We start from the raw sequence: 11,680 nt of genomic DNA on the forward strand, positions 1-11,680 counted from the left end.
TATGTATTGTGTATGTATTATGTACTATGTATGAAACTATGTATTATGTATGAAACCATGTACTATGCAAGTTTATTGTCCGTTCGCCTTCAACGACTACTGTCGTCTGCTAGGTGATACGTTGTTCGAAGGTACGATGAATGTATTCCTTGTATGGTGGTGTAATGTGAATGCTTAAACGCACTAGTACATGAATAATTATATGTAATCGTCATGTACAGTCAGATATAAACTTGTATCTTGTAACAAAGAATGTGGATGCCTTTAGTTTTGCTTTATTGGTGGCCGAAGGTGACGTGTGCGGTCGGCCAGGTGAGTTAGGGGTTAGTTGCCTGGAGGGACCGAGCTTGTAAGAACTGGTGAGAATACCCTGTGTCAAGTAAGATTAAACATTTTTAGTTCCAGTGCAGTTAGGTCTCTAGTGAGTAAATTAACTTTGATGATTATATTCCGAGTGTGTCTATGTCTATATGGTAATGGTTATACTTGTGCAAAGATCTTTATTTTCTTAAATACTCTTGTTGAAAGCTGCCGGCTTTTCCATGTTTCAATTCTCATTCACCGGCAGCATCTTATTCTAAATTGGAATTGTTCTGTCATGCTTAAGCTTTCATTTATAATTAAATCTATTTTCCTTTGTTGCTCTTAATTTGAAAAAATATAGTTCAATGCTTCTAAGAAACAGTTGATTGGTAATTACACATAACTTAAGGGCCCAAGTCCTCTCTCATAATTCGGACTTTGTTACGCCATATTGGGGCCCTCAATTAGAATACTCGGGGATCATCGTGCCCTGGGAAGTCATGGCATAACAAAATGGTGGAGCTGCGGGGTACACCATATAACTGAATGTAACGTATAGATTGAAGGTACTATATAAAGTGAATGTACTATATAATACCGGGTACTATAGTGTGTGGTATTATGATTGCACATATTGTGATTGTGCGGCGATCGTACTATGTGTGGGGTACTATATTGTGCAGCGAGTGTATTATACAGAGCAGGTGTATTATACAGTGGTGTATTATTAGTGCGGTATACTTGCAGTGAATAATAATTGTTTACTGTTTCTTGAGTATCTAACCATTGTTTATGAACATTGTATTAGTTAGGTTATAATTCCTCACTAGCTGATATGGAGTCTTTTGACATTGCACGATTCATTAAGGATCCTGGGCTTGCCCTTTTGCAGAACTGTGAAGTACTTAAGGATGACTGGATAGCTTTGGCTAGGTTTTACAAGGTTCAAATCACAGGTAAATCTAACAAGGCTGATATTAAGAAAGCAGTCATTCAAGATTTGATCTCGAAAACAATTCTGGAGGATAGTGCCAAGGCATTGTGTGATATTGAGCTTCAAGGAGAGACGGAGAGAGATGAGGATAAAGCGGAAATTACTAAGATGGAGTTGGAGGTAGAGAAAGAGAGGATAGCTCTAGAGAAATTTAAAGTAGAGAAGGAGTTGGAGAAGGAGATGATAGCACTTGAAAGGCTTAAGGTTGAAACAAACTTGAAGTTTGCAATGGAGAAGCAGGGTGTCCAAGGGTTGCTGGAACCTACATTTGATATAAACAGTGTAGTACGCCTTGTCCCTACTTTCCTAGAGGGTGAGCTGGAGGAGTTTTTCGAGCAGTTCGAAAGCTTGGCAACCACCCTCTCCTGGCCTAAGCCATATTGGTGTGTGCTGGTACAAACGGTCTTAGTGGGTAAGGCTCGATCATCGTACTTATCCTTGTCCTCTGAAGATCAGAGCAAGTATTCGGTAGTGAAGGATACAGTGTTGAAGGCATACTTATGCACTCCAGAATTTTATAGACAAAAGTTTAGAAACTGTTTTAGAGGAAACCACCAGTCATACCTCGAGTATGGTAACAGTGTGAATAGATTATTTAATAGATGGCTATCAGCTAGCGGAATTGAAACTTATGAGGAGTTAAAGGAACTAATTGCACTGGAACAGTATGTTAAGGGTATTCCACCGGACGTTCGAACCTATTTGCTAGAAAAGGAAGTAAGTACAATTGATCGAGCTGCCACATTGGCGGAAAATTATACATTAACGCATAAATCAAGTAAGCCTCCTTCCCCTCTAGGCACTTCTCAACCTCAAGAGGGAAAGGTACATAAGGGTAAAGGTACCTGGACCCTTGGTAAAAGTAATACAGATGTGTCAAAAATTGGTTGCTTTTACTGTAAAAAATTTGGGCACGTAATGGCAAGGTGTCCTGAGTTGACTAGAGAGAAACGTGTTGCTAATGTAACTTTGCTTTCAGCAGATGTAAAGGAAAAAGGGGATGCTGATGTGGGAAGAGAACGCAGTCTGTTTAACCCATTTGTATTCCCTGGTACAGTGTCTGTCGAGGAGGATGGGCCCGGAGTGTCTGTAACTGTGTTGCGAGACACTGCTGCATCGCTCAGTATGGTATTACAAAGCGCTGTTCCTGACGTAGAACAGGCGTTGACGGGTGAGCATGTATTGATAAAGGGCGTTGGGGGGACGATGACGGTTCCCCTGTGTAAGTTGTTCCTCCGAACCGAATTATTATCTCGGCCTGTGTTGGTTGGAGTTGGAGAGACTTTACCTGTTGAGGGAGTGAGTTTCTTGCTAGGAAATGATATAGCGGGAAAGTTAATTGTGCCTGATCCCGTGGTGAGTACGACTCCACTGGAATGGGATCCTGCCGAGGGTTTGGAAAGCGAGTGTGGAGATATTTTTCCAGCATGCGCAGTTACTCGCAGCCAGGCAAGGATGAAAACCAGTGAAGAAACTGCTGATATGGATATTAGTAGTTTGTTTAATGTAGACTCTAGTACAGGACCTGCTGTTAAGCCAGATGAACTTGCTGATCGTGATGTGGATTCGCCTAGTCCCGGGGTTCTGCCGTGCAGTCTATCTAGTGTTAAGGTGAATGAAGCGCAGAGTAATGTAAGTGAACGTGTGGATTTAAGTGTTCTCCCAATGACTCGTAGTAATCTGATACATGCCCAGAAAGCTGATAGGTCATTAATCCCATTATTTGCAAGGGCCATACAAGAGAAGGACATATCAAATGAAGCTACATGTTATTATACGCGTGATGATGTACTAATGAGAAAATATAGACCGCCAGATGTTCCTGCAAATGAGAGTTGGTGCGAGTTTCATCGGGTTATCGTTCCGGACGTGTATCGAGAGAAAGTCATCAGTCTTTCACATGACTACATAGGAGGACATCTGGGTGTGCAGAAAACTTTGGATAAGATTATCAAGTACTTCTATTGGCCTGGTATCCATAGACAAGTAGCACAATATTGTAAAACATGTGAAACATGCCAGTTGATAGGTAAGTCTAACATTGTTATTCCTCCTGCACCGTTGCAACCTATTCCTGTGGTGCCGGAACCTTTTACCCATGTGATAATTGATGTCGTGGGCCCCCTTCCTAAAACCAAAAAGGGGCATCTGTACATGTTAACCCTAATGTGCACTACCACCAGGTATCCAGAGGCCATTCCACTGCGTTCCATTACAGCCAGGACTGTGTTGCCAGCCTTGACAAAGTTCTTCACCTTATTCGGAATACCGAAGATTGTGCAGTCCGACAGAGGTACCAATTTTGTATCAAATATCTTCAGGCAAGTAATGTCTCTTCTTGGGATTAAACAGTATATTGCATCTGCTTATCATGCCCAAAGCCAAGGAGCCTTGGAACGTTTTCATGGAACCTTTAAAACAATGTTAGCAAAGTATGGTCATGAGACTGGAAATGAGTGGGATGTGGGTTTGCCATTCCTTCTATATGCGATCAGATGTGCTAAGCAATCTAGTCTCGGGGTTTCTCCAAGTGAACTATTGTTTGGCAGAGACATAAGAGGACCCATGAAATTACTCCATGAGAGCTGGATAGACTTGGAGCATGCTGATAACTTGTCTGAGTATGTGTCTAAGTTAAAGGAAAACCTAGATGTGGTACACAGGTTTGCACAATGTAATTTAAAACTAAGTCAAGAAAAGATGAAGGAAAATTATGATAAAGATGCTGTAGAACGTAACTTTGAGGTTGGGGATGAAGTTCTGTTGTTCTTGCCCGTAAGAAAGTGTCCATTACAAGCAAGGTACAAGGGACCTTTCAGAGTCATAGGTAAACGGGGAGATTTGAACTATGTGATATCCACTCCTGATCACAGGAAAACAAAAAGGTTAGTACATGTAAACTTGATTAAGAAGTACCATAGAAGAGACTCGGGAAGTGCTGCTAAGACAGAGGAGAAGGTAGATGGTACTGTAAATAGTTTAGAAGTTGTGGAGATGCAAAGTGAAGACGACCTTGATAAAATCCCTGTAGGTAACAAACTCAAGAATTCTGATGTCCTTGCTAATCTAAATAGTAAGTTGTGTCATTTGTCTGACAGCCAACAGTCAGATGTTTCAGAATTACTGCAAGAATTTGTGGAAATCTTTGGAGATGTGCCGAGACCAACGACTGAGGCAGTTCATCATATTGAACTAGTGGAAGGTGCCGCCCCGGTAAGAGAAAAGCCCTATAGAATGTCCCCCCATAAGGCAGCTATTCTCCAGAAAGAGGTAACATTTCTTCTTGATAATCACTTAGCAGAGCCAAGTAAGAGTGACTGGGCTGCTCCATGTATTCTTGTGCCAAAAGGAAATGGGGAGTATAGAATGTGTACTGATTACAGAAAACTTAATGCACTTACCAAGGCTGACAACTTCCCTCTTCCTCGCATAGATGACTTAATTGACTCAATCGGCAAGGCCAAAATTATAACTAAATTAGATTTAATGAGTGGCTACTATCAAATGCCACTGTCTGATGAGGCAAAACGTGTGTCAAGTTTCATAACACCTAGTGGACTATATCAATACAAAGTAACTTCATTTGGCTTACAGAATGCACCCGCAAAGTTTTCACGTCTAATGTCTAATGTTATTGCAGGCTTGGAAGGTGTGTGTGTGTACATCGATGATCTGTGCGTGTATTCTCAGACGTGGGAGGAATACTTGAATTCCCTGAGGTTCTTGTTTGAGAGGTTAAGGAAGGCTAGGTTGACTGTCAATCTAATGAAGACTGAGTTTGCTCATGCAAAGGTGACCTTTTTAGGCCATGAGGTGGGTTACGGTACGGTTGCACCTGTGCACGCCAAGGTTGAAGCCATAGAGGCTTTAGCTGCTCCGGCCAACCGTAAAGCAGTCCAGCGTTTCCTAGGTATAGCAGGTTATTATCGGAGATTCTGCCCTAATTTCAGTAAACTTGCTAAACCACTCACTGACTTAGTAAGTCCTAAAGTAAAATTTAAATGGACATTAGAATGTCAAGAAGCCTTTGATAAGATAAAGTCAATCCTTACTTCCAAACCTGTCTTACATGGTCCTGATTTCTCCACAAATTTCACTATTAATGTTGATGCTAGTGATGCTGCTGCAGGAGCTGTGTTAATGCAAGAACATGATGGAATATTGTTTCCTGTATGTTATATGTCTGCGAAATTCAAGAAATACCAAAGACACTACAGCACTATAGAGAAGGAAGCAGCAGCGTTGTTGATGGCTTTGGAAAAATTTGATGTGTATGTTGGAAATAACCCACAAAAAATAACTGTTTATAGTGATCATAACCCTCTTGTCTTTGTGAACAATATGAAAAACAAGAACATGAAGTTGACAAGGTGGTGGTTAGCCTTACAGCCATACAACCTGGAAATAAAACATGTGAGCGGTAAAAATAAAGTAATTGCAGACAGTTTCTCAAGACCGTACTAAGGTCTTCTGACAATGGTGGTTTCTGTACTGTGGTATTAGGGTCACGACTACTGTATGGTAATCTAAGTGTGGTTGAGGCTGGTTGTTTATTGCCTCGATATCTTGTAATGTACTATGAATTATTGTATAAGTATATTTTACTATTTTGGAACTTGTAGTTGGAAAAATGCACTATTCCGGTTATAAACACTATTGTGTTTAATTTAAAGGTGGGGGTGTTATGCAAGAGTGCATTTTTTCTATGATAAACTATGTATTATGTAAATTATGTATTGTGTATGTATTATGTACTATGTATGAAACTATGTATTATGTATGAAACCATGTACTATGCAAGTTTATTGTCCGTTCGCCTTCAACGACTACTGTCGTCTGCTAGGTGATACGTTGTTCGAAGGTACGATGAATGTATTCCTTGTATGGTGGTGTAATGTGAATGCTTAAACGCACTAGTACATGAATAATTATATGTAATCGTCATGTACAGTCAGATATAAACTTGTATCTTGTAACAAAGAATGTGGATGCCTTTAGTTTTGCTTTATTGGTGGCCGAAGGTGACGTGTGCGGTCGGCCAGGTGAGTTAGGGGTTAGTTGCCTGGAGGGACCGAGCTTGTAAGAACTGGTGAGAATACCCTGTGTCAAGTAAGATTAAACATTTTTAGTTCCAGTACAGTTAGGTCTCTAGTGAGTAAATTAACTTTGATGATTATATTCCGAGTGTGTCTATGTCTATATGGTAATGGTTATACTTGTGCAAAGATCTTTATTTTCTTAAATACTCTTGTTGAAAGCTGCCGGCTTTTCCATGTTTCAATTCTCATTCGCCGGCAGCATCTTATTATAAATTGGAATTGTTCTGTCATGCTTAAGCTTTCATTTATAAGTAAATCTATTTTCCTTTGTTGCTCTTAATTTGAAACAATATAGTTGAATGCTCTTAAGAAACAGTTGATTGGTAATTACACATAACTTAAGGGCCCAAGTCCTCTCTCATAATTCGGACTTTGTTACGCCATATTTGGGCCCTCAATTAGAATACTCGGGGATCATCATGCCCTGGGAAGTTATGGCATAATATATATATATATATATATATATATATATATATATATATATATATATATATATATATACATATAAATATATATACATATATATATATAATATATACATATACTTATACATATACATATACATATACATATATATATACATGCATTGTTAAAATCGACAGCGTTAGTGAGGTTGTTGATCTTCTTGTGAGTATTCTCCAGTTTTCTAACCAATATTCTTCCATTTAGAGGGTGGGCATATACCAAGTTGCCAAAATGATTCATTTATTTCAACGTTTCGTCTAACAAAGAGACATCTTCAGGAAATTCTGTAACATAGATAATAATGACGTACAGAAATATAGAAAACAACATGTAAATCTAACCAATTATACAAATATAGAAGCAAATATCAATAAATGTGCAAATTCACATAAAATAAACACTATACATGGGCTGATGGGGACCGTTACTTACAATAGTTAAAGGTCTGATGAAATGACGAAGAAAACCCTTCGCTTGGTGACATATATATGCACCTAGCCGGCTTGGGTGGTGGTGGAGGGCGGGAGAGGGGGCGGGGGTGGTATCTCATTAATACGAGAAGACGAGGGTTGGGGGAGGGGTTGGGGGGTTAGGGGGTTGCGGGGTCGGTTGGGGGGAGGATGGAAGGAGTGGGTAGGAGGAGGTGGAGGGGGGGGGTTTCGGAGAGAGGTCATGCTAGGTAGTAGCTTGGTGCTGCTATACAAAGCGATGACAGAAGTCATGTTGCATTGGATATTAATGATAGGACTACATTCTCTGATAAACATAGCTTCTAGAAGCTTAAGTTTACGTACATCCCTATTACTTGCTATAATCCTAGTGTTTGAAACTAGGTATTCTCGGGTGGCTGTTAGGTTATGGTATTTCTTTAAGTGATGTTTTATAGCCCCATTTTGTAAATGCATAGTAATTCTCCTACTGAGACTACATCTAGTAAAACCAATATATGCTGTATGACGGGCTACACAGTTCCCGGTGCTACAGGTGAATTCATAAACACAATTAGTTTTAGACATAGTCTCAGTATTACTATTTAAGTTATTAGTAATAACCAATGAACTAGCTTTAGGGTTGGAGTAGTATACAACCACCCGGATTTCCTTATCTTTAGATACCGGATGACAGTTCTTAGTGATGATGTCTTTAATTATTTTTTCATCTTTCTTGTAACCCTTGTTGAAGATGTTATGGTAGTATATATCAATGAATTGGGGCTTAGGGGATGTTTGTGGGGAAAGGTGGTCACACAACATTTTATTACATATTACATCAAAATCACTATTAGGGAAACCATTATTCACCAGAATCTGGCGGATGTGCTGCAATTCTGTATGCAGAGCCTGCCAGGAAGAACACACTTTGATAGCCCTCCGGACATACGCTCTAATCACACTGGTTTTATAGCTAGTCGGGCACTCACTTTTGTAGTTCAAACACTTCTCAGAGTTCGTAGGTTTCCTATACACCTTCGTTGTAAATTCCCCGGAAGAAGAGTCCACTAAAATATCGAGGAAAGGGAGTTTGCCATCCTTATTCATTTCAGTCGTGAAGCTAAGACCAGATTCCTCCTGGAGGCGCAGTCTCAATCCCTGGAGAAGGGCTTCTGACTGTGCGCACACAAAGATATCGTCTATGTACCTGAAGTATAATGAAGGTTTGGTGACGTCATCTTTAAAGACTGCTTCCTCTACTGCCGACATGAATGCTTGGGCAAAGAGTACTCCCAGGGGGGAACCCATCGCTATCCCGTCGTGCTGGACGTACAACTTTCCCTCTGGACATTTAAAGGGGGCCTCGGTAGTGCAGATTTTCAGCATCTCTTCCATTATGTGCTTCGGGATGGTTGGAGGGGGGAAATCTGCGTGTTCATATACATATTCCAAAATGATGTTAATAGTCCTATGCACAGGGACATTTGAAAATAAACTAGCAGCATCCAACGATGCTATAATGCCGTTAGGCTTATTATCTTTTAAGATGTCTATGAATTCATCCCTAGACTTTAAAGAATAAGTATTAGGGATATAAGGAGAAATTATATCATGAAGAGTTTTAGCTACGCTGTAAGAGGGGGTAGGGATTTGGGAAATAATGGGTCTGAGGGGGTTTCCTTCCTTATGGGTCTTAACATTACCATAAAAATAACCAGGAGAAAAATCTCCGACTAAGGGTACAAATTTGTTACCTCCTATCACGGCGTTAACAGTGGAAATAAGTTCATTAAGTCTAGACTTAATCTGAACAACAGGGTTACGAGAAATACGCTTAAACTTGGAATCATCTAGGAGGATGTCACGACATTTCTGAAAGTAAGTTTCCCTGTTGAGGATCACATAGCAGGAAGCTTTGTCTGCTCTTCTGATGACAATCCTCTCGTTGTTGCGCAGTTGTTCTGCGGCTTCCTTCAAGCGTGGGGGAAGTTGGCTCTGGTGGTGGTGGCGGCGTTTCGTACTTTCTGCCTGTAGTTGTTCCTGTAGATCTGGATTAACTGAAATAACACCTGTTTTTTGTAACTTACAAATGTTGTCAAAGAGAGTTGCTATTTCTACCTTCTTGTTAACCTGCTTAAATTTAGGCATAAGGGAACAATTAATTCCTAGGTTTAAGAATTCACATTGGGCATCTGACAGGGGTTCATCGGAAAGATTGATGAAGCTATCTGTTGGTTTAGGTAGGGCTAAGTGACCTCCATAAAGTTTGAATAACTTTTTAGAGATGCGTGTTCTGCCTACCTGGTAGTGATTGGCTACCTTCAAGTTCAGAGCCTCTAAAGTCTTCTGTTTCAAATCCTGGTTAAAGTTGGAAGCGGCGTATTCCTGCTCTGAAGCCTGGAGTTCCTTTTTCAGGGAAGACAGGAGAATGAGCTTACTATCCGTTTCTTCATTAACCATGGTCCTACGGAAATCCTGTAAGGATTCCGTTTGCTGCACTGCTCGGTCGTGGAGACGTACATTTGAATATCTGGGGAGCAGATTCTCTTGTATGCATGCATTGTTAAAATCGACAGCGTTAGTGAGGTTGTTGATCTTCTTGTGAGTATTCTCCAGTTTTCTAACCAATATTCTTCCATTTAGAGGGTGGGCATATACCAAGTTGCCAAAATGATTCATTTATTTCAACGTTTCGTCTAACAAAGAGACATCTTCAGGAAATTCTGTAACATAGATAATAATGACGTACAGAAATATAGAAAACAACATGTCAATCTAACCAAGTATACAAATATAGAAGCAAATATCAATAAATGCGCAAATTCACATAAAATAAACACTATACATGGGCTGATGGGGACCGTTACTTACAATAGTTAAAGGTCTGATGAAATGACGAAGAAAACCCTTCGCTTGGTGACATATATATGCACCTAGCCGGCTTGGGTGGTGGTGGAGGGCGGGAGAGGGGGCGGGGGTGGTATCTCATTAATACGAGAAGACGAGGGTTGGGGGAGGGGTTGGGGTTAGGGGGTTGCGGGGTCGGTTGGGGGGAGGATGGAAGGAGTGGGTAGGAGGAGGTGGAGGGGGGCCGGGGGGGGTTTCGGAGAGAGGTCATGCTAGGTAGTAGCTTGGTGCTGCTATACAAAGCGATGACAGAAGTCATGTTGCATTGGATATTAATGATAGGACTACATTCTCTGATAAACATAGCTTCTAGAAGCTTAAGTTTACGTACATCCCTATTACTTGCTATAATCCTAGTGTTTGAAACTAGGTATTCTCGGGTGGCTGTTAGGTTATGGTATTTCTTTAAGTGATGTTTTATAGCCCCATTTTGTAAATGCATAGTAATTCTCCTACTGAGACTACATCTAGTAAAACCAATATATGCTGTATGACGGGCTACACAGTTCCCGGTGCTACAGGTGAATTCATAAACACAATTAGTTTTAGACATAGTCTCAGTATTACTATTTAAGTTATTAGTAATAACCAATGAACTAGCTTTAGGGTTGGAGTAGTATACAACCACCCGGATTTCCTTATCTTTAGATACCGGATGACAGTTCTTAGTGATGATGTCTTTAATTATTTTTTCATCTTTCTTGTAACCCTTGTTGAAGATGTTATGGTAGTATATATCAATGAATTGGGGCTTAAGGGATGTTTGTGGGGAAAGGTGGTCACACAACATTTTATTACATATTACATCAAAATCACTATTAGGGAAACCATTATTCACCAGAATCTGGCGGATGTGCTGCAATTCTGTATGCAGAGCCTGCCAGGAAGAACACACTTTGATAGCCCTCCGGACATACGCTCTAATCACACTGGTTTTATAGCTAGTCGGGCACTCACTTTTGTAGTTCAAACACTTCTCAGAGTTCGTAGGTTTCCTATACACCTTCGTTGTAAATTCCCCGGAAGAAGAGTCCACTAAAATATCGAGGAAAGGGAGTTTGCCATCCTTATTCATTTCAGTCGTGAAGCTAAGACCAGATTCCTCCTGGAGGCGCAGTCTCAATCCCTGGAGAAGGGCTTCTGACTGTGCGCACACAAAGATATCGTCTATGTACCTGAAGTATAATGAAGGTTTGGTGACGTCATCTTTAAAGACTGCTTCCAATTGAGAAAAATTGTACCTTACCTTTCTTAGATTGCACTATCCTACGTCATGACAATAGCCTTAAATTTAAAGTATATCGTAAACCAACCAATGTAAGTTCATATATCCATTATTATTATTCTCATCCAAATAATATTAAACGTACAGTCTTTGCTTCTATGTTTTTAAGAGCTTTTCGTATTTGTAGTCCTGAATTTATTGATGAAGAAATCAGAAATGTTTTTAACATTGGGCTAGAATTAAAATACCCTAAGCA

At 40.2% G+C, this 11,680-nt stretch overlaps 1 protein-coding gene across 1 annotated transcript; it reads left to right on the forward strand.

Moving 5' to 3' along the window:
• Positions 1 to 1,138: 1,138 nt before the first annotated feature.
• Positions 1,139 to 5,565, forward strand: LOC143017483 (uncharacterized). Its single transcript, XM_076172272.1, has 4 exons — positions 1,139 to 1,417; positions 1,520 to 4,937; positions 5,103 to 5,207; positions 5,495 to 5,565. The coding sequence occupies exons 1-4, from the start codon at positions 1,139 to 1,141 to the stop codon at positions 5,563 to 5,565; spliced, it is 3,873 nt and encodes a 1,290-aa protein (XP_076028387.1).
• Positions 5,566 to 11,680: the final 6,115 nt, after the last annotated feature.

The sequence above is a fragment of the Oratosquilla oratoria genome, chromosome 32 (assembly GCF_046742065.1).
Source record: "Oratosquilla oratoria isolate Oo_2021 chromosome 32, ASM4674206v1, whole genome shotgun sequence".
Classification (NCBI taxonomy): Eukaryota; Metazoa; Arthropoda; class Malacostraca; order Stomatopoda; family Squillidae; genus Oratosquilla; species Oratosquilla oratoria.

Excerpts from the sequence above, each read along its gene's own strand:
- LOC143017483 (XM_076172272.1), top strand. The coding sequence starts at position 1,139 with ATGGAGTCTTTTGACATTGCACGATTCATTAAGGATCCTGGGCTTGCC. Across the intron at positions 4,938-5,102 it reads AATGTCTAATGTTATTGCAG|GCCATGAGGTGGGTTACGGT; the intron begins GCTTGGAAGGTG and ends TGACCTTTTTAG. Across the intron at positions 5,208-5,494 it reads AGCAGTCCAGCGTTTCCTAG|AAATACCAAAGACACTACAG; the intron begins GTATAGCAGGTT and ends GCGAAATTCAAG.